The sequence below is a fragment of the Pelodiscus sinensis genome, chromosome 2 (genome assembly GCF_049634645.1).
Source record: "Pelodiscus sinensis isolate JC-2024 chromosome 2, ASM4963464v1, whole genome shotgun sequence".
Classification (NCBI taxonomy): Eukaryota; Metazoa; Chordata; order Testudines; family Trionychidae; genus Pelodiscus; species Pelodiscus sinensis.
The window spans coordinates 57,777,083-57,803,130 of record NC_134712.1 but is presented as its reverse complement, the minus strand read 5'-3'; the positions used below and the strand labels follow the sequence as shown (position 1 = coordinate 57,803,130).

At 45.4% G+C, this 26,048-nt stretch overlaps 1 protein-coding gene across 6 annotated transcripts in view; it reads left to right on the top strand.

Moving 5' to 3' along the window:
- CSPP1 (centrosome and spindle pole associated protein 1) overlaps positions 1 to 26,048 on the top strand; it is a 174,670-nt gene that overhangs the window by 52,323 nt on the left and 96,299 nt on the right. For all 6 annotated transcript variants that reach the window (XM_075920580.1, XM_075920579.1, XM_075920582.1 and 3 more), the window contains 3 exons: positions 9,311 to 9,402; positions 17,838 to 17,931; positions 19,894 to 19,951. In XM_075920580.1, the coding sequence (XP_075776695.1) occupies positions 9,311 to 9,402; positions 17,838 to 17,931; positions 19,894 to 19,951 (244 nt within the window). The remainder of the gene's footprint in view (positions 1 to 9,310; positions 9,403 to 17,837; positions 17,932 to 19,893; positions 19,952 to 26,048) is intronic.

The following is a 26,048-nucleotide window of genomic DNA, read 5'->3' as shown; positions in this document are numbered from 1 at the left end:
GTTCAGTGAGAAACAGATATGAAAGTTCTTCATATTCAACTCTCAGAATTAATGAGGAACTTAAATACTCCAATAAATAAGATGGCATTTAAATTAAATCTTAAGTTAGTCAGATAACTAATTTAGGCAATTTATGCATATTAGTTAAGGTTTTTAATTGAAACCACAAGTTCTAAATGAATTTCTTCATGAATAATATTCACTTAGCTCAGTTAGCTGTGCTTTGTTCTTACATTTCTTTTTGTTTTATTCTATATAGGTTTTTATACTGACATCATAATAGTATTTGAGCACCTTCCATAGCCCATGAAGTAACATGATTAGCAATTGTCAAATGTGATACATTCTGCCTCTCATCCTCTACCCTGGAGGAAATTGTGTGCAGTGTAGTGTTTGGTTTTTTGGTATTTTTTAATATATGCACTTCTATGTGTGTGTTAGAAAAAGCAAAGCTGAAGAGTTGCACTTGGAGTGTAAAGTGGTACAGTTTCAGCCTTAGTTCCTATGAGAATGTTTTCTGTCATCTTGGACCAGTCTCCAAAAAAGCTTTGTCTTCTGCACAGATGTTTTGCATGTGGATTTGCATTTGGATTTGTGATTCTCTTGATCAAGCTTGATTGGTAATCTGGCAGGATAGTGTGGTGCTGTTATGCTCATAGGCCTAGTCAGTGGGCTAGATTAATTTTTGATGTCAAGAAAGTTATACCACGGATTAATTTAGTGTGCTTTAAATTAGAACACTGGAATGTTGTTAGGAGTAGCTATATAAGTAAAGACAATTTTCTCTTAGCATTATCATTATAAACTATTTTTTTCAAGAGTATGACCTGAAGGGATGTAAGCATTTCAAAGAGCCTTTTTACTCCTTTAAGCATTGCCCTGTAGTGATTTTGCTTGCTAGAGTGTACCCTGTGAAGTGTAATAGCAGTGGAGTAGTAAGCTTAATAAAGTACATTATCCCTAATTGGCTCTGTGTTGAAGCAAATCTACAACCCTGTTAGACCCTGGCTCTGTGAGTTGACAAGGATGTCATTGGAGCAGCCTATGAAAACCTAGACAGAACTAATCACCAGGAAAGGATTCCAAAAACATTTTATGTGCTGCTTGGAGCCTTGTTGCTAACTAAGACCACCACCAATACTGCAGAAGGTTTCTTCTTGCGCAAGAATCAACAGACTGGAAGACAGGTTCTTCAGTGGGTAGAAATGTAGGCCTGGTCTACATGGGGAGTTTAGGTCAAACTTAACCACATTAGGTCAATTTTCCAGACAGAGTCCACATGACCAACCTCATTCCATTGACTTTAAGGGCTATTAAAGTTGATTTCCGTATTCCTGCTTTTCACAAGGAGTAACGTTAAATTTAACCTTGCATTGTCGACTATGGCAGTGAAGATGCAGCGCTGTAAAAGTCAAAGTTCTTAGCCTTTGGAAGGTGTTCCAAAGTGCTCTGTGATGACTGCTCTGGCCAGGACTTTCAACTCTACTGCTCTCTGGGTGAACTGGAAAAGCTCTGGGAAAATTTGAAATTCATTTCCTGTGTGCACTTCTGGTGTGTTTGCATTTTTTTCATGCTACAAGTGGGGTAAGGCAATTGAGTGTGATCTGTAGCAGCCATTGTGCCTACGTAGCGGGGACTCCCTGGAACAGCTTGTAAATGTGTCTGAAAACAGAGCGGGAATCCTGCCTATACATCTCCATAAAGCTTTTATAGAGGAACCTTTAAATCCTTCTCACAAGGTTTCTGGGGAGACCTGCCTTATTTCATCCTCCACAGTAGTACACCTTTCCACTCCAAGCCATTAAACTGACATTATTGTAGCACAAAGCATCGTGCCATAAAGTCCAGGTTTCTGGCCACGTTCATTCAGTATCAACTCCTTATAACTGTGTGATTTGGAGAAGACTGATATCACTCATGGCAACTTGGATGAAGCAGGAGAGGCTATTAATGGATGCCTCTGCAGCAAACCTCTGTTTGCTCATCCCCAGTGAATCAGGCTTGAGCCTTTGCACTTCTGCCATGCTTGGACCACCTTCTCCCCACCTCTACCCGCATGTTTCTGTGGGAAGGGAAAGCTGCTCTCTCCCAGCACATGGGGGGGGGGTTGCCCAAAATGTGGTCACTGCATGAGCCCCTGTCTTGCCATGCTGTCACACAACTACAGACAACGATGACGACTTCAGGGAACCTGGCAAAGAGTCAGCTGCTGGCTTCAAAAAATGTGGCTCTTGCCGGGAGGCAATGCCAGCCTCTAACGGCCATTCTGAATGTATCCGGTGTCTGGGGGAATCACATGTCCCCCAGAAATGTATCCACTGCACCAGACTTACCTCCAGGGCCAGGAAGGACAGAGAGAGGCGTCTTCAGATGCTTCTCTTTGACAGAGCCCTGCAGCCCCAGCAAACAGATGCGGACCAACAGCCCCACAAGTGCCGGGCTTCCTCCCTGACTATGGGGCTTCAGAAAAAGCCCAGGATCTCTCCCATGAGATCCCTACCAGCTACCCTGAACACTAGGGAAAGCCAGCCTGAAAGACTGGGGACTTCTGGCGCAGCTAAGCCAGGTCGCCCTGTCTCAGCAGCTCCAAAGCCGAAGCGACCGCAGGAGCCTTCACATATGCAGGCTCCCCAGGCAGCATTGCCTCAGCTGCCGCCTCTGCTTCCCTTGCCCAGCGCTGAGCCGGCTCCAAGATCGGACCCGGAGCCAATCATCACGGCACCCGCATCGCTCCTAAGCCTCCGCGTGGTGCTGGACTATGCGGCGCCGATCCGCCTCCCTGCCGGCACGGCGCCAGCTGCTCCTGCTGCCTCTGAGCCCCCGGCGCCAATGAACACCGCTCTGGCTGTCTCTTCAGCACACACCGGCAGATCAGAAGCTCTGAGTCCTGCTCCTTTGATCTCGCCGCGCCGGAGTTGCTCTCGCTCCCACCTTCTCTCACCGGCACCATCCTCGCCTCTCCCAGTGCCTCGTTCTCCACGCCACTATACCCATTGGCATGGGTCTCCCCATGCCTCTTCCAGGATGCCTTCACCATTCCTGTCTGCTGCACCTTCCCACCGCAGACACCGCTACAGGCAGCTCTCTATGTCTCCTGCTTCTTCCAGGGCATCAGACATCCGCTCCTGTTCGCCCTGCTTTCTGTACCATTATCGATATTACGCCCATTCCAACTATCACGACAACCGCTCACTGCGACATGACAAATATCATCATGGCGATCGCCACTCTTGAGACTCCCACAGCGGCTACTCTTATCGATCACATTCTGCCTACAATTATGTATCACACAGATGCTCTCTAACTCTGGCTCTCCTTACCCCTCCGCTCCATTCAGCATCACCACCTCATCCTCCATCAGAGACGGATCACACCGCCTTCGGGGACCACCTACCAGGGACTTCCATCCCAGACTTGTCCCCGCCAGATGAGGCATTCACACCGGGCGACAGCTCTCCACCAGATGACCTCCGTCAGTTCCAAGAGTTGTTTAAGCGAGTAGCTATCACACGAGATCCCGCTGCAGGAACTCAAGGACAAGCAACACAAGCTTTTCAGGAATCTCCAACCGCAGCATAGGTCACGCCTGGCCATTCCTCTTGACGAAGGCATCCTGGAACTGGCTGATGAAGTGTGGCATGCTCCAGCGTCGGCTCTTCCGACCAACAAACGGGCCGACAGGAAATATTTCGTACCACCGAAGGGCATGCAATTCCTCTTTGCCCAGCCACAACCTAACTCCCTAGTAGTTGACGCAGCTCAACAGAGGGCTAGAGCTCCACACCTCAAACAACAAGGCTTCGATAAGGATGTAAAGAGACTTGAACTCTTGGGCAGGAAGGTCTACACTTCAGCAACGCTACTCCTCAGAATCACCAATTACTTGGTGCATCTCTCCAACCAGCTTTGACACCTTTTCATGCCTCACCCCCCTCATGGATAATCTCCCTGATTCTAAGAAATCGAACCTGAGGTCAGCAATCCAAGAGGGCTACACATCAGCGAGAATGTCCCTCCAAATAGCTATGGACGTCGCTGACACCGCTGCTCGCTCTACTGCTACTGCCACCGTTATGCGCAGAGCTTCTTTCCTTCAAGCGGTGGGAGTTCCGAAGGAACTACAGGTCAAAGTCGAGGACTTACACTTCAACAAGGGTAAGCTCTTTGCAGAGACCACGGACTCAATCTTACACTCCTCTAAAGAATCCCGAACAACCTTGTGAACTCTGGGGATGTACAGTCTCCCCTTTAAGAGATGCTGGTACTCACTATACCAGCGCATATATGACTACTCCTACATCAGACATCAGTGGCACCAGCAACAGAGGCCCTTAGACAATCAACGCTCTCGCCAGAGGCCTCAGGGACGCCGAAACCCAAATGGCAGGACGAACATGCCTCCCAACAACAAGCAACAGGTTTGATTCGTTGGTCGGGGGCGAGCAGACAGTCACAGGCAGCACCACGAATCATACGACCCAGCTCTTTCACCACCGGTTGAGGCCCTTTCTACATCAATGGGCAAAAATCACTACAGACAGATTGGTCCTCTGAGATTGTTCAATCTGGCTACTCTATACTTTTCATAGCCATCCCACCAACCATCCCTCCAACTCACGAGGACCCCTCTCACAAGACCCTCCTCCAACTAGAAGTCGACCGTCTTTACTTTCTGGGTGCCATAGCCAGTTCCAAAGGATTTCAGGAACAGGGGCTTTTACTCACATTATTTCCTCACCCAGAAGAGGTCTGGAGGTTGGCACCCCATCCTAGATCTCCGCCGTTTGAACAAATATCTCAAGAAACAATGATTCAAAATGATGACTTTAGCTGCCATAATCCCTGCATTAGTTCCACAGGACTGGTTTGCCGCCCTCGACCTCCAGGATGCCTTTTTCCACGTCCCTATCCATCCAGTTTACAGGCGGTTCTTACGCTTCGTTTTGGCAAAGGACCACTTCCAATACAAGGTCCTCCCCTTCGGGCTATCATCAGCCCCCCAGGGTGTTTTCAAAGGTTCTATCCGTGGTCACGGCCTTCCTCCGGCACCAAGGGGTATTCATCTTCTCTTACCTGGATGATTGCCTATTCAAGGGCCCTTCTGCACACGAGGTCTCCCAGATAGTTCACCTCACGAGGCAAGTCTTCCAATCGCTTGGACTCCTCCTCAATGAGCAAACGTCCGTTTTGCACCCCACTCAGAACATTGAGTTCATTGGGGCCCGCCTGGACTCACTTGTCGGCAGAGCGTTCCTACCCTTACAGAGGTTTCGAGCCAACCAAGACCTCATTCACACCATCACCGTCAGCCCTACCGTTCCACTCATCACATGCCTCAGACTGATGGGCCATATGGCCGCTACAACATACATGGTGAAATACGCCAGATTACATCTGCGCGCCCTTCAGTACTGGCTGACTTTCGTATACGACCACACCAGATACGATCTCCACAGGCCGGTAACGCCGCCACCTGGCGTTCTCCAATCACTCCTATGGTGGACCAGCCACAGAAACCTGCTGTCAGGTATACCTTTCCATCAGCAGGAGCCACTCCACCAAATCACAATGGATGCCTCCCTACTAGGCTGGGGGGCTCACATGGGCTCCCTCTCAGTCCAGGGCCAATGGTCCCCACAAGACACACGCCTACACATAAATCTTCTAGAGCTACGCACCATTTTCAACACATGCAAATCCTTCCTCATCTACATTCGAAATACCACGGTGAGGATACTCACGGACAGCATCACAGCCATGCATTACGTGAATTGCCAGGATGGTGCTCGCTCCCGTTCCCTATGCACAGAAGCCATCCACTTTTGGAAGTGGTGCATTCGCCACTGAATAACACCTTCGGCATCCTACTTACCTGGCACCACAAACGTGATGGCAGATTTCCTGAGCAGACACTTCCATGTGAAACACGAATGGGAAATGCACGATGGCGTCCTATGCAAGATCTTCCAACGTTGGGGTACTCCTCGAGTGGACCTCTTTTCAACTGCCGCCAATACAAAATACCGCAAGTACTGCACCAGGGCAGGCCTAGGCCGTGCATCCCTGGGGGACGCCTTCCTTATGACTTGGTGCGGACCCTCCCTCTATGCATTCCCCCCCATACCTCTGATCCCCAAAGTCCTCCAGAAGCTGAAGGCAGACAGGGAAACGTTAATCCTCATAGCCGCGGACTGGCCTCGCCAGCACTGGTTTCCCTTCCTCCACCGTCTCTCTGCACGGACACCGATCCGCCTTCCGCCTCTCCACAATCTCCTCACAAAAGACCGAGGATGCCTGAAACACCCCCAGATACAAACCCTGAACCTAACAGCATGGTTCCTAACTGGCTGACTCCATTTGAATCCCTCTGCTCCATTCCAGTCCAACATGTCCTAGTATAGAGTAGACGACAAACCATGAGAGAAACTTACCTTCACAAGTGGCGCAGATTCTCCTCGTGGTGTACCTTGAACCACCATGATCTGACCTGTCCGTCAATCCCCTCCGTACTGGACTACTCGTTGCACCTAAGGCCTCTCATTAGCCTCCATTAGGGTGCATCTCGCAGCAATATCAGCATTCACATCACCGATAGATGGTGTTTCTGTCTTCGCCCATCCTACTACTAAGAGATTTCTCACAGGCCATACCAACATGGGCCCACCGCATGACCCAATCCCACCAGTGTGGAGCCTGGATGTAGTCCTCGATCCCCTATTGAGGCCGCCGTTCGAGCCTCTGGCGACTGTATCCTTGCATTTCCTCACTTTGAAAACCGTTTTCCTGCTTGTCATAACATCAGCACGCAGAGTGAGCGAGCTTTCTGTCATGATGGCCATGCCACCATATACAATTTTCCGTAAGGATGGAGTAGTCTTGAGACTACACCCAAGATTCATACCCAAAATCGTCTCCCATTTCCATGTCAACGAACCAGTGATCCTGCCAACCTTTTTCCTGAAGCCCTATGCCTCACCACGAGAAGTGGCCCTACACTCCTTGGACACCCGGTGGGCCTTAGCATTCTACATAGATCGCACTAAACCTTTCAGGAGTACAGACCACTTATTCGTCTCCTTGGCACAGAGGTGGAAGGGTCAACACCTATCTTCCCAAAGGATTTCCAATCTCATAACCTCAATGCAATCTTACGCAGCGAAAAACTTACTTCTCCCATCCCAACCACGTGCCCACTCCACTAGAGCCATGGCCACATCTATGTGTTCCATAGAGGGGTAGCCCTGAAGGACATTTGCGGGATGGCGACCTGGTCCTCACATGAGACCTTCACCAAACACTATTCTATTTCTCTAGGCACTCGTTCATATGGGGCAGTGGCGACTGCCGTGCTCTCCACAGTGGATAAATAGGGACTCCTTGCCCTCCTTCCGTTCTGATGACTACTGCTACGCAGTCACCCATAGTGGAGCACCTGCAGGGACATCCCCGAAGAAGAAAGCGAAGTTACTCACCTTCGGTGCAGTAACTTGTTCTTCGAGGTGGTGTCCCCGCGGGTGCTCCACTACCCGCCCTCCTCCCCGCTTCAGAGTCCTCTCTCTCTCTGCTCTTGTCTCTGAGGGTATGTCTACACTACCACCCTAGTTCGAACTAGGGTGGTAATGTAGGCAACAGGAGTTGCAAAAGAAGCCTGGGATTTGAATTTCCCGGGCTTCATTTGCATGAAGCCGGGTGCCGCCATTTTTAAATGTCCACTAGTGCGGACTCCGTCGGACTAGGTAGTTCGGACTAGGCTTCCTAGTCCTAGGAACCATTACTCCTTGTTCCTAGTCCTAACTATCTAGTCCGTGCCGCGTGTAGCCGTGCGGCACGGAGTCCGCACTAGCGGACATTTAAAAATGGCGGCGCCCGGCTTTATGCAAATGAAGCCCGGGAAATTCAAATCCCGGGCTTCATTTGCAACTCCGGTTGCCTACATTACCACCCTAGTTCGAACTGGGGTGGTAGTGTAGACATACCCTTACAGACTCCTGGGTGGTCTCAAGGAACTGGCGGGGGGCCGGCCCGCGCGAGACAGAAAAGAGCGCAAAAGCTGCGAGCCCGTGGTACATGCGCAGTCCGGCCGAACACTGCTCATCACAAGCTTCTGTGCAAGCCCAGCACCCTTACTGGAGGGGACACCACCTCGAAGAATGACAGTTACTGCACCGAAGGTGAGTAACTTCGCTTTCTGGGTGGCTAAGCTCTGCTCAACTAGCAAAACCAGGTGCAGACTATATGGCAGACATAACATCTGTGATTTCACTCCCAAATCCCATGTGGAAAATCAGCTTGACAATGCTGGAGAGGGAACCTCTTCGAGAAACTACATGACAAGTGTTCAGAGGGATTTAAACAACTTTGCTTCAGTGAGTTGGCCGCTCCCTATTTGCATGTAACTGACAGATCTGGTTCTGTCTTCTGAGCTACATACAGGCTAAAAAATTACTGAATGGGATTTGTGGATCTTTTGGCTGGAATAAGATATTGTTAGGGTACGTGGATACATTTTTTTTTCTATTTCTTTAAGGACTTGCCAAAATAGAGTAAGAGACACATCTTTTACACAGATGAAATACACGGAAGTTCCAACATACTACAGATTTCAACAGCTATAGGAAATATTATGTTATGTGTATTACTCTATACATGTGATTCCAAATAACTAGACCACAGAAATCACAGAACTGAAAATGAATGAATGATTTAAAAAACCTGTTTGTACATCCCTAATATATTATCTCAGAATTGTGATATTCTGTCCTCTTGCTAGAAGTTGGTAAAACAAGAAAAAAAAGTCATTATTTTGAAGTGGTTGCAGAAGCTTTATTTTTCTTTTTGGTAGAAAGAGATAAGTTGTTGCTCATCTTGGGTTGAGGGTTAATTTTGTGATGGGATGGAAAACAAATCCTTTTTGATGAGAGTTTATTTTAGAAAGATTATTTTCTTCCCACTTTTTTTTCTGAGCTCTAGTTGGCATTCAGACTAGATGCAAGTGGGATACAGCTATAGTCCTGATCCAGCAAAAGATTTAAGCCCATGCATAACTTTAAGTATGTGAATAGTACAACTTCAGTGGGATTGTCTATGTGCTTTGAATTAGTGCCTGTGGTAGCTACAGATGTTTAAAGCACAGAAGAATAGAAACCCACTTTTGATAATTGTCCCTTCCTTATTGTAGTAGCTATGACCTGTGATGTAATGTGCAACATCATAAGAGCTTCTTCTCATAAATAGTTCATATAGTAATTTAAGTGTATGTTTTATGCTTGACACTGCAATATTTTAAGTTTTGAACATTTGTTTTTTACAGAAATACAGCACAAAGTAATTCTCCAACAAATGAACAGGCAAAGTCTGCCACTGGTAAAGATGATGTTCCATATGCAACAGGGCTCATTCTTGGTATGTATAGAAGCTCAGCTAATGATGGCTATATTATGATATTTTACATTTGGGCCTGTCATAATCAGGAGTGCTGACCAGCACCTGGTGACTAAAAGGTTAACTAATGCTTCCTGTACCTACCCTGGTATCGGGTTACCTGCCAATAACAATGTAGGTAGGAATTTCAAACTGGAAGAGAGGGTTTTTTCCTCTCTGTCTTCTGTGTTTGAGAGGCAGAGCAGTTTTTTACAAGACTGAGGAAGATGGGAGACACTTCTGTCTCCAAGAATGGACTTCTTAAAATGTGTAGTAGGGAAAAGTTTAGATAGTCCATCAGGATTTGTTGTTTTCCTTGTATAGGGATTTGGAAATAAAGTCTGAACTTAAGAGTTTTTTTTCTTTGTAACTAAGTTTTAGCCCAGGGGGTTTCCCTGAGTATCTTTCTCAATTGGTGGCTCTTTCCATCTAGCCTCTTTACTATGCTTGCAACTGTAGTTTTGTTTTGATAATAAAGGCTTGTTTTCTTTTCCAATTAACTGGGATTGATTGATTGTTGTGTCCTTAGGACTCAGTACCTAGTTACAAGGGCAGAGTCCGTTGTCCGTGAATCCCCTCTGTTTTTCCCAACTCTGAGCAAAATGGAGGTTAGGGCAGGGAGAGAGTTTTACCTTAGGGAAGAGATTTCCCAAGTGATCTCTTCCCTGGTTTCCTGGGAATTACTTGGAAGTGGCAGAGGATTCCCCAGAATCTGGGTATTAGGATTTTGGGGAGGAAGTTTTTATACCAGAACCTGTAGAGGCAAGGTTTTGGAGTGCTCTTGCAGGCCCCCAACTTCTGCATTCGTTGTGCCAGAGTGGGGAACTGCCTTGAAAGGGCCCTCCCTAATTCACAGTCTGTTTGGATAAATTTCACAGTCATAGGATTTTTAAAATGGTAAATTTAATGCTTTCGGATATTCAGATCTGAAATGTCATGGTGTTGTAATTGTAGGGTATTACTACCCCTACTTTTGTGCAGCTGCTGGCAGCAGCATTGCCTTCAGAGCTGGACATTAGAAAGCAGTGGCTGTGCTGGTCAGGAATCCAGCTCAAAAGGCGGAACAACTGCTAGCAGTAGCACAGAAGTAAGGATTGCATGGTACAGTGTTGCCACCCTTACTTCTACACTGCTGTCTGCAGATCTAGTCTCTTAATTAGCACCCGCCACTCTCGGGCCACTCAGCTCTGAAAATAGCAGCATAAAAGTAAGGGCAGCATGAGAGTGGTAGTAAAACCCTTACTTTTGCATTGCTTCTGGTGGGGTGCTGCCTTCAGGGTGGGGCATCTGGGCAACATTACAGCCTGTGACGGGCTCGGGTCTCGTCCCCTTGGCAAGGGGGCATTGGGCTGACCCTCCTAGGCCGTCCTATCCGTCACTTCTGTTCACGGTCACTGTAGTTCCTTCAGTTAGGAACTCCTGCCCTGTTAATGGCGTATAATGCCCCCTCACGGTCCCCTAATCCGGGGTCTCGGGGGACATGGGAGGAATGGGGGTCTGGGCCCGCCCTCACTCACGGGCCCCAGCCCAGGGCCCTAAGGACTTAGACTATCTTGCAGTCTCAGTCCAGCTGACGGGGTTGCGACCCTAAACTCGTCAGCCCACGGGCTAATTCACCGCCCTGCCCTGGGCTGCTTCCTTCCTCCCCTTTCTGTTCACCTCTGCTCCTCGTCTCTACTCCCTCATGGAAGGCCGTCCTGGGCGGTCACCCCCATCTTGGCGGGTCCGTCCCTCTCCCATTGCCTTCCCTCCATCTCTGCCGATGGGAGTGTTTTATTACCCCCGCGGCGTCGGGACGCTGCCGTGCGTCCCGCCTCCTGCGTCTCTTGTCCGGCACCTGGGATCCCCCCGCCCTCCTGCGTCCGGTGGGGCTTTTCCCCTGGTGAATCGCGGCGGCTCCCAGCTGAGCCGCCGCGCTCCCCAGCTGAGCTGCTGCCTGGGAGCAGCCAGCGCACGGCCTGTACTGGCTCCGCGGCTCTACAGCCAGGGCGCATACTCCTGGGGTCTCAGTGCGGGGCCTTGGTGCCCCGTCACACAGCCATAACTCTCCAGTTGCCCAGCTCTGAAGACAGCACAGAAATAAGAGCGGCAATACTGTGACCTCCCTACAATAACTTTGTGATTCCCCTGCTACTCCCTTTTGGGTCAGAATGCCCAATTTGTGAAATGCTGATCTCCCCCGTGAAATCTATGTAGTATAAGGTAAAAGCACACAAAAGGCCAGATTTCGCCGGAGGATGCATTTTTGAATGGCTGTGAATTTGGTAGAGCCCTATTTATATATGAACATTCAGTATATTAATGCTTTTCTTCTTTAATTTTTTAATTTTATTCTTTAAATATACCCCTGATATTGATAAATAAGCATCTAGTTAAATAGAAAAAATAAAACTTAACTTCACTGGACCTTTGCCTCCTCTTGAACATATAAACAGTAACTGCTTGTGATGCATGTAGGAGAATGGGGCTCAAATGTATCTTCAGATTTCTAAGGGTCTGTGAATCAGTGGAGATATGTTTACTTCTAAGCATTAAAAATCTGTTAGAAATTTTACAGAGTTAAAAAGTTAAATCTAAAAAATATTGGAACGTGTTTAATAAATTGACATCAATGCTTTAAAATTGGGTAATTTTGATTGCCATGTTTTCCCTCCCTTCTTAAATATATCCACAATATTTAATAAGTAATATTGCAGAAACCTCAAGTTAAATATTTGAATTTACACTCTGAAAAATAAAATCCCATCTACATTAAAAGATATTAAAGCAATGATGTCTAGCTGTAGTAGTACTTGAGATGATGGTCCCTAAAGTTAGATGAGGACCTAGAAAGAATATAACTTCTTTTGGGACTTGATATGTAAGTCCTGTGCCTATGCTAATGTTGGAGATAGGAGTTGTTACCCTTTTGCGCTAACACATAAAAAGGTATTTTTTTAGCACAGATTAGAGTGAAACTGTTAAGAAATTGTATTTTCTTACTCCATTTAATTTTACAGGCACACACTTGGGTGAAATGCTTATGCACAGTGTTTTTATGTTTCTTGTGTGGTATATGTGTGAGGAAGGGGAGGCAAGAAAATGATGCCACCATATCTGGAAAAAGGGGAAGGGTAATGTGAGAACACATGCTTGGCGAGATGGCAGCTGGCCCAAACCCTTCTTCAAGTCCTCTTCCTCAGCTGTGGTTGGGAGAACTGGAATGATTGATTCTTGAGCATTCTCCCCCCCCCCTTTTTTTTTAATGTTAGCTGCTCTTTGCCCTCTCTACCCCCAGGTGTAGCATAGGCGCTATGTTTTTCAGATTGCTGTGACAGACCTGTTTGGGGATCAGATCAGGAATGAGTTTTCCCCACTGGGACAAATTGGCAGAGATCCAGTTTTTCCCCTCCACTCCTGACCCCCCACTTTCCCTGCAATGTTATGTAGACACACTTGGTTTTTAGCAATAGTACTTGAAAATTCAGTACCAATAAGGGTATGACTCTTTAGCTTGTTGCAGCTTCCAGCTGGTGTCTAATGCAGATAAAGTTAAAAAGGTCCAACTCCACGAGGTAAATGAGACCCTAGAATAGGGGTGGAAAATAATTTTTGATGGGGGGCACTCCCAAGATTTTGGAAAGTGGTTGAGGACCTTAATCTTCCATTATATTAATGGAGGAGGTGCGGGGTCTGGGATGAAGCTTGGGGTAAGGGATTGGGGTGCAGGAGGGAGACTGGGGTCTGGGAGGGAATTTGGGTGAAGGAGGCAGTTGTGACCTAGGGCAGGGGACTGAGGTACAGGGTTTTGGAATGTGACGTAGGGCAGGAGGGAGTTGTGACCTATAGCAGGGGACTGATGAGCAGGGATTTTGAATGTGCCCTAGGGTAGGAGGGGATTGTGATCTGGGACAGGGGATTGGGGTGCCAAATCTGGGAGAGGACATGGGGACAGGAGGGGGGCAGAGATTTGGGGTATGTTGAGTGGGGGGGGGGGGTTGAGGGTTGGGAAAGGGAGGGGCTTGGGTGCCAGAGGCAGGCTCTGGCCAGGAGACTTACCGGCCAGGAGACTTACCAGCCAGCAGTCCAACCAGCTTGCCTGCCTGCAGAACGAAATGCTTACAGAGCTTAACATGTTTCTCAGCCAGCCAGCCTGCTTGCCTGCCCTGCACCTGCACAGGCTGCAGGGCTATGTGCTTGTGTAAATAACTGAGCCAGAGGGCAGGGTCTGGTGCTTTGTGTGCTGCCTATTATTCAAACAGATAGCTCCCATGGGCAGCCTTTCCCCCTCCCCTCCAGGAACAGTTTTGAAAGAGAAATGGACCCCCAGCCACTTTTGTGAGCAGTGTGTGGAGCTACGGTGCAAGCAGGGGGAGACTGCTTAGGGTTCCCTGTTGCGTCCACAGGCTGGATCTGGTGATCTGGCCCATGGGCTTGTATTTTGTCCAGGCCTGCCTTAGAATTCACTGGTGGATCAGGAATGTACTGGAGAATGGGGGACCTGAAGTGTTAACTGACTGAGGTTCCTCCTTGGTTACCTCTACTTCCCCACACTGATGTGGGAGTTCTAGTGATAGGATAAAGAGGAGTCTACTCTGTAACTGGACATAGTTAAATACCTAATGCTCGACAGCAGGGCGTAGGTTGGTAGAACTCCCTCTTAGTGTTAAATTAAAATTGCAGCCTGCTGCTTAATTTGATCCTTGTGGCTGTCATTTGACTACATTTCCTGGTCAACGATGCTAATGTAATTGTTCTGCAGCTGCTATCTCTTTAGACAGACTTACTCATCTGTTTGTGACCCATTGGAGTGCCTCATGAATAGCAATTAACTTGTCTTCATAACATGCCTTTGACATAAGGGAACTTTAGTAGATTCACTTTGCAGGTGGGAAACTGAGGCACAGAGAAATTAAGTAAATTGGCCAAGATCACATAGAAAGTCTTTGTTGGAGTTGCAAGTTTAATCTAGGTCACCAGAGCTCTGGTCCAGTGCTTTAATCATAAGACCATCTTTCTTGTGGTTGTATATTTTGTGGCTGTAACATAAAATTGTATGTTGTTGGTGTTTTTTTTTTTTTTTTCTTTTTTAATGCAGTGGTTTGCTGCATGGTTCTCTGATGCTCCAGCGTCCTCCCCTTTCAATTGATTTTGCTTCCTCAGAGAACCATGTTGACTTATGGAAGGCATGGGAAGTGTGTTTATGGGCAATATGTCTGATAATTGTAGTGTACAGGAACTTTCACTTAGAAACTCCACTTTTTAAAAATACCCTGTGAACTTAATTCTCATTTCTGGGAATTAACTTCCAGCATAAGGTTGAGTGGGAACTGCCAAAGTTTTTAAGTGATTTTTTTTTTTAAAACCTTGAAAGTGCTTCCTGTGTGCATGTGTTATCTGCTAGTACATCTTTAATCCTTAGTTTTCACTATAACTAACTCTTAATGGCTATGTCTAGACTGCAAGCCTCTTTCGAAAGAGCCTCTTTCGAAAGATACTTTCGAAAGAGCCTCTTTCGAAAGAGAGCGTCTAGACTGCACGCGGAACTTTCGAAAGAGCAAGCCGCTTTTTCGAAAGAAAGCACCCAGTGAGTCTGGATGCTCTCTTTCGAAGAAGCCCTATTTACATTCAAGAACGCCTTCTTTCGAAAGAAGCACTTTCGAAAGAAGGCGTTCTTCCTCGTGAAATGAGGTTTACCGCCGTCGAAAGAAAAGCCGCGTTCTTTCGATTTAATTTCGAAAGAACGCGGCTGCAGTCTAGACGCAGGTGAAGTTTTTTCGGAAAAAGGCTACTTTTCCCGAAAAAAACCCTGAGTCTGGACACAGCCAATGGGAAAACTGCTTGTTGTTCTTACATTTTTTACTCTTGCATTCATGTTCAGTTTAAATGAATAGTCCACTCAGTGACTATTTAAAAACAGACAAGATAATAGTGACCAATTATGTTCGGTCAGAAGATCATATCTCAAACAATATTAAGCATAAAATTCTTTGATAAGATAACGAGCCTTGTGGATAAGGGAGAAGCGGTGGATGTCATATACTTAGACTTTAGTAAGGCATTTGATACGGTCTCGCATGATATTCTTATTGATAAACTAGGCAAATATAACTTAGATAGGGCCACGATAAGGTGGGTGCATAATTGGCTGGATAACCGTAGTCAGAGAGTTGTTGTTAACGGTTCTAAATCCTGCTGGAAAGGGATAACAAGTGGAGTTCCTCAAGGATCTGTTTTGGGACCCGTACTGTTCAATATCTTCATCAATGATGTAGATATTGGGATAGAGAGTACGCTTATTAAGTTTGCGGATGATACCAAACTGGGTGGGGTTGCGACTTCTTTGGAGGATAGGGACATAATTCAAAATGACCTTAGCAAGTTAGAGAAATGGTCAGAGGTAAACAGGATGAGGTTTAATAAAGAGAAATGCAAAGTGCTCCACTTAGGAAGGAACAATCAGTTCCATACATACAAGATGGGAAGCGACTGTCTAGGAAGGAGCATGGCAGAAAGGGATCTAGGGGTCATAGTGGACCACAAGTTGAATATGAGTCAACAGTGTGATGCTGTTGCCAAAAAAGCAAATATGATTCTAGGTTGTATCAACAGGTGTCTTGTAAGCAAAACTCGTGAAGTCATTCTGCCGCTCTACTCTGCACTAGTTAGGCCTCAGCTGGAGTACTGTGTCCAGTTCTGGGCGCCATATTTCAAGAAAGATGTGGAGAAATTGGAAAGGGTACAGAGAAGAGCGACAAGAATGATTAAAGGTTTAGAGAACATGACCTATGAAGCCAGGCTTCATGAACTGGGCTTGTTTAGTTTGGAAAAAAGAAGATTAAGGGGGGACATGATAGCGGTTTTCAAATATCTAAAAGGGTGTCACAAGGAGGAAGGCGAAAATTTGTTCCTCTTGGTTTCTGAGGACAGGACAAGGAGTAATGGGCTTAAAGTGCAGCAAGGGAGGTTTAGATTGGACATTAGGAAAAAATTCCTAACTGTCAGGGTGGTCAAATATTGGAATAAATTGCCAAGGGAGGTGGTGGAATCTCCCTCTCTGGAGATATTTAAGAACAGGTTAGATAGACATCTGTCAGGGATGGTGTAGGTGGAGCTTGGTCCTGCCTTGAGGGCGGGGGGCTGGACTCGATGACCTCTTGAGGTCCCTTCCAGTCCTATTATTCTATGATTCTATGATTCTATAATAACCAGATTTTTATCAGTTTTTGTATGAAGTTTGTCATAAGGTAGACCTGTCTGCAGTGCCATCCTGTAGCGCACACAATGGCTTGATGTTGAAGTCTGTCTCAAGTTCCTTTTTTAGAGTCCCCCAGAAATAGCTTTTAAAGGCTTTCTAAGTATATCATGTGGATTAGTTTTCAACAAATGTTCTGTGTGCATAAATCATGACTCTAGTTCTTAATTTCCAGCACTGCACAAACAGTACATGCAAGACACGAAGTATAGCCCTGGCGTCTCTCACCACACTCAGGCTCTCTAGTAAATCTGTGGCACCTCTCACCATGCCTCACTCCCAGCCTTCAGGCCTCTTACTTCAGCTTTCTGGCTTAAAGGGTTAGCAGGCTTCTTTCTCTGCTGCTTTCAGCATTCTCTGGCTCAGGAAGGTCAGAAGTAGGGTTGCCAGGTGTCTGGTATTCACCTGGACAGACGGGTATTTTCACCTCCTGTCTGGTTTAAAAAAAAAAAAAAAAAATTCAGAGAATACTGGACACCTGAGATGAATTTTCCCCCGGCCAAGAGGTGAAAATGCTGGGCACCTGGGAACCCTACAAACACTCAGTGCTGTTTTATTTTAATTTTTTTGGCTTAATAAGTCCTTGGAGTCCCTTTCTGCCCCCCCCCCCCCCGCCAACAGAATTTTTTCCCGTTTTTTTTGGGGGGGGGGGGGGTGTTTGGTATTTTTGTTTCAACCATCTGGCAACCCTAGTCAGAAGCCCCTCAACTGGGTTCTTGACAATTTCTCCCTCTTTCCAGGGAGGGCTTGGGGAGAACGCTGCAGCTTTCACCAGAAACCTCCTTTATATGACTCCTTGACTTTTTGTTTTGCAGAGGTGGTATAGTCTCAGACCTGAAGAAGATCTCTGTGTATCTTGAAAGCTTGTCTCTTTCACCAACAGAAGGTGGTCCAGTAAAAGATATTACCTCACCCATGTTGTCTGTCTTTCTGACTGGACCCTAAGTCAGCTGTTCCATTTATATGCTCCAGGTGTCTTCTCTTAAACTCTGTTAGGAGGTGGCTGAGGAGTCACAGGTGCTCTGGTCCTGCTTTCTTTTAAATGGTCAGTGTCATCCTGTGACTTTCATGGAAGTGTTTTTGTCTCTACTTTTTTTTTATTCACCTGAAATTTGAAGATGTTGGAAGATATAGATGTGTATTTGTTTCATGGAATATTTATGCTACCTTTCCTTCCAATTAGGCAGTCAAGATCGAGAAATAATTCAGAGGAAAAAAGAGAAATACAGACAAGAGCTAATGGAGCAGATTGCTGAGCAACAGAAAAATAAGAAACGGTAATGGAAAGTCATTGTAATTTGGACAAATACTTAAATGAAAATTAAAGTGGAGTTGATGATTGTGAAATATATACAACATTTTTTTCTAAAAAAAAAAGTAAAATTAATTAGCTTATTTATAATGTGAAAAATTTTCATTAAAATTAAACTTACTTGGAAGCTTCTTTACCCTTCAGAAATTTATATTTTAAGTTCCTTTGCTGTTTGGAAATGTTCTCTTTTCCCCATTTTGCCCTTTGTGGTTGTTTATACTGATCTAGACTTCTCTCACTGTCATTTTTTCATACAAGTACAGGCAGTCCCCGGGTTACATACAAGATAGGGACTGTAGGTTTGTTCTTAAGTTGAATTTGTATGTAAGTCGGAACTGGTACATATTGTAGGGGAAACTCTAGCCAAACATTTCTCCAGAGCTCAGTTTTATTCTCCCACACCTCACTTCCCTCAGTCCTTTATTCTCAAGCTGAGGTGTCTGCTGAGAAAAGCCGCTCCACGTCTCCCTGGTCTGCTGGGGGAAAGCAGCTAGTGCGGGGTTGCCTCACCCCGTTTGTAAGTAGGGATTCGATGTAAGTCGGATCCATGTAACCCGGGGACTGTCTGTATATACCTTATAAACCCCTTTAGGGACCACTTTAAATACCCTTTATAGTTTTGATTCCCTCTACTTTATACAGTTTGAATCACTCTAAACCAGGACTCTCTGGTCCAGCAGAGCCACAGATGTTCCAGTACCAGAGAGTCCCAATGGAGGGTTGATGGCTGGGAGCCCTGCAGTGGGGCTGGAGCCCAAAAGGAGGGGCTACCCTGTAGCAGTGAAACTGGGAGCCAGGCAATAGAGCTGCCACCCGGTGGTGACACTGCCTACTGGTGCAGCTGGACCCCAACAGCAGGGCTTTCTGATAGCAGGGGTGCCATGGTGGGGCTGGGATCCCTGGGCACAGAGGTCCCAGCGACAGAGGGGGAGCCAACTGGGAGGCTAGCAGCCAGGCTATGTCTGGGGTGCCTGGTGGCAGAGGGGGAGGGGGCAAAATCCCCCCTCTGGGACTAGTCAGATTCTGAGGGTGCTGGACCAGAAAGGTTCAATCTATAGTATCTCTTTTTAGAGACTTAATGAGAACATTTGTTTCTCTGTTAACTTCACTGCCACTTGTTTTTCCTTTGTTTTATAGGTCAGGTTCTCTGACAGAAGTCCAAGTAAATGGGTAGTAGTTGAGTGGCAGGTCCACAAAAACCTTTTTTTTTCCCCGCCTCACATTTGATAAGGAATGTGTGATACTTGTCCCTGTCTTCCAAATTGGAAAAGAAGTCTTTGTCTTTAAAAAGTTTGAGAATTTTTGGCATATGTAGCATAATTAAACATAAGACTTTCTTGCTTCCTTTTGTTTCCTTTTCACATATCTAGACTGTCAGCAAAGAAAGCACAAGTCTTGGTGAAAGGGTAGGGAAAAAAGTTGCTGTTATCGGAGCTGAGGACATTCATTGTCAGATTGAAAATTGTAGAGGCACACCAAGCCTGGGATCCAAATCTATAATCAATTGCTTGACATTCCTTTGAGTGTGCCAGTTTGGATTTGAATATGTTTTAATAGTCTTTCATATCAAAATTCTGAAAAAAAGTTTGCTCTCAAGAAAAATTGGGAAAGATTATAATGAAAAAACAATTCAACAAAAAGCATTTAATTGTTCATATAACATGAACAATTGTGATATTGTTATGATTGTGATATTGTCTAAAAATAATAAAACACCAGTATATTCTGCTACATCTGCATTCCATTGGATATAAATGTGATTTTGTTTTTGAATCAGATGAGGTGTTATCTGATGTTAACTTTTCTACAATAAGAAACTCCAGTTATATAGCTAAGGAAGGTGCATTAGGCCTCTTTTTTAAGAGTAAGTTTAGTGAGTCGTTCAACAGCTCATTTTCTGACTTCATCTTGTTAATTTTTTTAATAGTGAAAAGGAGCTTGAACTCTCAGTTGCTGCTTCTGGAGCTCTGGACCCAGAAAAGGAGGTAAGAAATTCTAGTATCCACTTTTTATTCAAACAGACCTTTTATTAAATAATGTGTATCATCAGTGAACCATTATACTGAAAGCAGGATTTTATTGTGTGCAAAAGAAGGATCAGAAGGCTACTTTTTTTCCCCATCTCCTTCCCCAGTGTATTGTGGAAGGTTTCTCTCCCCCCCCAACCCCCCCAAACTCCTTCTGAAGCATCAACAACAGCCACAGCTGGAGATGAGACATTTTCTGGCTGGTTCTTGCTCAAATGCTCAGAGTCTGATAGTCATTTGTAGAGTCAGAAAAGGAATTTTCCTCTGCTTCTGATTGGCAGTAACTTTGGGGAGTTTTTTCACCTTTCTCTGTATTGTATGGGTGAGTGTCACTTGCCAGAATTATTTGGGTATATCTCACTTAATCATTTCTCTGCCATTGTGTGTCCTTGTGCAGTAGTGTAACTTGGTCCTGCCTGATCTCTGTCTGTAGCATATAATCCCCTGTGGGTTGTAATACTTTGGTTTCAGTTTGGTTGAGGGTGTTACTGTGTCGGCGCTAGGGTAGTGATGTTGGCCTGATATATACACTATGTCAGACTAGATCAAGCGTGGGGAACCTTTTTTAGGTTGGGGGGCCATTGACCCATAGAAAAATCAGTTGGGAGCCGCACACAAGTGAGAAACAAAATGAGAAGTCCCTGACTGAGAAGGAAACAGACTCTCTTCACATTCCCATCATACACCAGAGGTGAGGGGGGCCCAGGCTATTAGATTTTGTATGTTCCAGCCCAGTGTAGGGGGAGTAGCAAGGGGACTGGAGTGCCAGTGCTGACTCCCCAGTATGGGGGAATCCCTGAACCTTGGTGCCCGGATCCAGGCAGACCTGAGATTACCCAACCCTGGACTAGATGATGATCTAGTGGCCTTAGTCTGTAAACCTATGATAAGAAAAATCTCTCTTTTCTAATTGGGCATTAATGACAACAAAAATAAACCTAAGTCTAAGGTATATACGAGAATTGTCAAAGCTTAAAGGAAAAAGTTGGAATTGGAATTTTAAGACATTTGGATGAAAGTGGAAATACATGGAATAACATGCAGTGTATATCATGGAGGAGACATATTTAATGTAGGGGTGTAAATAGCCCTTAGGGACATAACCTGAAGTCCCAGGTGCCTTGCTTGGTGAATTGAATTTGCGGATAGTCACGTGCTAATGGACTAAATCTTGATGAAAGTTGGTTGGGACACTACCAATTTAACAACCATTGAAGGTGCAAACAGTTCTCTGTGTTGTATCCTTCCTGACATGGGTGTCTGTCTATTGACTTCAATTTTTATCTGCTTCGGTTTAACTATCTAATCTTCAGATACTTACTGATGCTCTGTCTTTCACCCTCCTTCCTTTTTCTTCCCTCCCTCCTCCTCTTCTCCTATTTATTTCGGGTGTACACATCCCAAACTCATAACTCCGGTAATCTGAAGAAGTGGGCTGTGCCCAGAAAGCTCATGATACCATCTACATGTTTTGTTAGTCTATAAAGTGCTATCAGACCACTTGTTGGTTTTTTTCCCTGTAACAGACTAACTTGGCTACCCCCTGAAGCTTCTAAATATTTGTACTAGATTGGGAGCCCTCTCCAGGGACCAGTTTGCCTCCTGAACAAACAGGAAATGCAACCCATACTCTTCCAGAGCAGACCCAGATTGCCACTCAAAACATGATACTCTGCTCCTTCCATGGTCAGACCATCTGAAATATGCCTTCCCTCCACTCCATTCATGCCTGAAATTTTGTGCCTGATTCTGCAGCTCAGAATATAAGTCATTCTCATTGTCCCAAATTGGCCTAGACAGTTTGGGTTCCTAAAATTCTTACCTATGTCATCTTGGGTACCAATCATTATTCTCCATTTCTCAATCTCATGATCAAGGGAATGGCTAAATCAATCATCCTAATCAATGTTTGCTTTATATCAGAGCCTGTGTTTTTTATGAGTAAGGACTTGAAAATCCAAGGATATCCACTTTATATGCATGGACAGTCACATCCCTGGATGTGGCTGCTGATATCCACTGCTCATTTTTGCAGATACGAATTTGGATACAAATTTTATATCTATAACCCTGCAAATTTTTGGGTATCTGCTTTATATCTGCAGGTATCTACATACAGTAAACTTCCGATCATCCGGCACCTTTGGGATCCAGGGGGTGCCGGATTATTGGATATACCGGAGTATCAGGAGGTACTCCGGAAGGGGGGCTATGAAGGGTCGGGGGGTGGAGGTGGCGGGGGAAGCCCCGCGCAGCTGCTGGCGACAGGCCAGCTGGGGCTGCAAGCGGCAGCAATGACTTGGGGAAGCTCCCCTAGTCAGTTTCAGCAGTGGCAGACTTGGGGAAGCCGTGGGGCAGAGCGCCCCAGCTGCTCTGCTCCTGGCTTTCCGAAGCCTGCCGCTCATCAGTTTCAGCAGAGGCGGACTTGGGGAAGCCATGGGGCAGAGCAGCTGGGGTGCTGCCAGGTTAGTCCCGCAGTGCTGCTCCTCACCCCCCTGCTTGGCGCCCGGCAGCACTCCAGCTGCTCTGCTCCGCAGCTTCCCCAAGTCCGCCGCTTGTCAGTTTCAGCAGTGGTAGCAGCACCGAGCAGAGCTCCTGGGGTGCTGCCTGGCACCAAGCAGGGGGTAGAGAGGTGGTGCTGCGGGACCAATTGGGCAGCACCCCAGCTGCTGTGCGCCTCTTCCCCAAGTCTGCCACTGGTCAGCTTCAGCAGTGGCAGCAGCAGACTTGGGGAAGTGGTGCAGAGCAGCTCCAATTTTCCAGCTGGCTGGAGCACTTCCGGGTTCCAGTTGGTGCCGGACTATCGGGAGTGCCGGACCACTGGATGCCGGACAATTGGAGTTTTACTGTATGTGGATTCAGATATCTGCAGATCACTTTTGCAGATGAGGATGCAGATACCAATTTTGTATTCACCAGGGCTCTATTCATGAACATATTCTTTAGAGAGATCATGTTCTGAAGCTGTATAGAATATCCTTTTCTAACAGTAGGAAGAATTCCACTAGAAAATATTACCTAGCCAAGTGTAAGCAGTTTTTTGTTTGTGAGCATTAAAGATATATAATCCCAGAAGCTGCAGATATTCCTCTCATTCTGGACTATAGTCTTTCCTTAAAAAGAGCAGGTTTGTTCATCATCTTCTTATGGATCAACTGGTAAGCAATCAGTGTATACCATTCACTGTCACAGGGCTACTTGATCTTTGCGCACCCATTGAGTTGCTTATTAAGAGCCTTTTTACCTATAAATAAGCTTAATTATCAATGGGACCCAGTTCTTTCAGTACTCACTAAGTCTTTCTTTTGAAACATTAGCTTCCTGCCTCTCTTATCTACGAAGGTCACATTCCTGGTAGCCATCATCTGAGCCAGGAGTATTGCTGAGCTTGGGGCACTTATAGTGGTTCCTGCTTATACCATATTTCATCAGGACAAGTTTTATTATGTTTACACCCTAAATTCCTCCCAAAAGTAGTCTCAAAATTTCACATTAGCCTAAACCTTCTACCTGCAGAGAATAAAACCTACGAGGAAGTCTCTTAGACTGGTTTTGTCACCATAACGGAATGAGTTGAGATTCCTCTCAAAGAATCTCAAAATGCATTTCTGACAGTATTTTGCTCTGCAATCAGTTGTCTAATCTTCCCCCTCCATTTGGGATCAGAGCTTATTTTACAAAAGTACAAGCAGCATCTGTGGCATTGCTTCAAGAGGTTACTCTACTTGATAATTTCAAGGCATCAATGTGAAGTTTCCATCCATGTTTTTGAGACACTGCTTTGGTAGAGACTATTCTGCTGAAGAATCTTTTGGAATGGTACTCCTTCGTTTGGCTTTCCTATCTCACATCTTTCTCCTACTTGAGTATTGCTTGTCAGTCATCCACTGTGAAATACACATAGGGACCAGCACTGAAAGAAATAGTGAAAGTTATCTATTTTATAGTAACTGGAGGTTCTTTGAGATGTCTGCATTCCATTACTCACCAGTTTTTCCTTCCATTTTGGATCTTCTCTGATTCATGTTACAGAAGGAACTGGGGAGATGGTTGGTTGGCCCTGTCCTTTATCTTCTCAGTTGGAGGCACAGGTGTAGCACATGTGTGGTCCACTGGACATGGCTTTCAAAATTCTGTGGCTCGGGGCATATGGAGAACATGTATACCCACAATGGAATACAGATAGAGATCATACATCTCAAAGAACCTCTAGTTATAAGGTAAGTAATTAGATTTTGGAGGGTGGGAGAAGAAGTAAGTCGCAACTTCCTGATCTTGGGGCAGATTAGCGAGGCATTTTCCAAAGACACATTGAGGAGCTTAGGATCTAACAGCGAAGGCACAGTCACCACTGAAGTAAAAGAAACATATGAAGTTGATGAAGTGTGTAGGAGAGCAAGGAGTACAGCATGATGCAAGGGCTGCTCAGCACAGGCTGCTTTGGGTTCGTATGCAAATTGCAGGATTTCATTCATACAGCTGCCTAAATGATTACTAACTCTCACCAACAAACCTGTCTTTTAAGAATCAATGGCAAAAAGCTACATTAGTGCAGAGTTAAGGGTGCTTGGTTGTATGTTGTCATCTTGCAGAACGCTTGTTGAGCAAAACTCAAACTTCTGAAAACCAGGAAATGCAACCTTTAACGTTGCCCTTTTTCAGCATATCCGGACATACATTCACACACTTAAACAACTCCCCAGAAAGAATACCATGTGAGAGACTTAGTCCAAGTCTACACTACGCCAAAAATTCAATTTAAGATATGCAATTCCAGCTATGATTATTGCGTAGCTGGAGTCAACATACCTTAAACTGAGTTTCTGGGGATGCCCCACTATGGGAGGTTGATGGGAGAAACTATCACATCAACTTTCCTTACTCTTCATGACTCCAGGGAGTACTAGGCTCGACGGGAGTGCCCTCAGCGTTTGATTTAGTGGGTCCTTACTAGATCTGCTAAGTCAAACCCCAGAAGATTGACCTCCAGAATTTCTATAGACAAGGCCTTAATTCTTAATAGCCTTTTACAAATTCTTTTACGTTTACTACTAACCGCAACTAGATGCAAATAATGACTATTTGCTACTGCCAGCTCCAGGGCACCAAAGGCATGGTGGCTTGAGCAATTCTTTTTTTCTTTTCCTATTTGTCCTTTAACAGCGTTTGATGGAATCATGCGGCTGAGAGTGAATGGATTGTAAAAGGAGGTAAAGAACTGGAATATTTCAGCAACTGTAAGATTGCAGAGTAATTGAATTTGTTTTAATAGGGCATACTGGACACTGCTGAAAGAGGGCGAAATTAAGGTCACGTGTACAACCCCAACTCTGCATTTCTAGGTTTTCAAAAATTTGAGTTTTTCTCAACAAGTGTTCTGCAAGGGGACAACATACCACCAAGCAACCTTAACTCTGTGCTAATGTAGGTTTTTTTACTTTAAATATAGTTGGTATGGAAACAGGAAAATAGCAGTGGGAGTACAGCAGTAGTGAAGCACCGTATACCCTCTGTTAGAGGGACTGAATAATAATTATTGTGAGAGCAAACTGACGCAGACAGCTAATATAATAATATAGAGAGATATACTATTTTATAGAACTGGAAGGGATCTTGAGAGGTCATTGAGTCCAGTCCCCTGCCTTCACAGCAGGACCAAGTATCATCCCTGACAGATTTGCCCCAGATGGCCCCCTCAAGGATTGAATTCACAATTCAGGGTTTAGCAGGCCAATGCTCAAACCACTGAGCTATCCCTCAGCTAGCATGAGTCTGAGACACACAAGATGACCCTAGCACTGTTAATTCAGCTGAAGGCAACCTGATAAAATAGAATTACTATCTTTATTAAGGATTGCCTATGCCATTAAATATTACTAGATCAGCTCTCAGAGAGAGGTTCAATGTTTGGAGGTTAAGTAGTGTGAGTTTAATATGCCTACAATAGCAGATCCTGAGCCCTGGTCTACTATTAAAATTTAGATTGTCTCTAGATATAGAATGGCCAACAGATATATTATGTCTTAGTCATGTCTTGAGTAAAATAAAAGCTGCT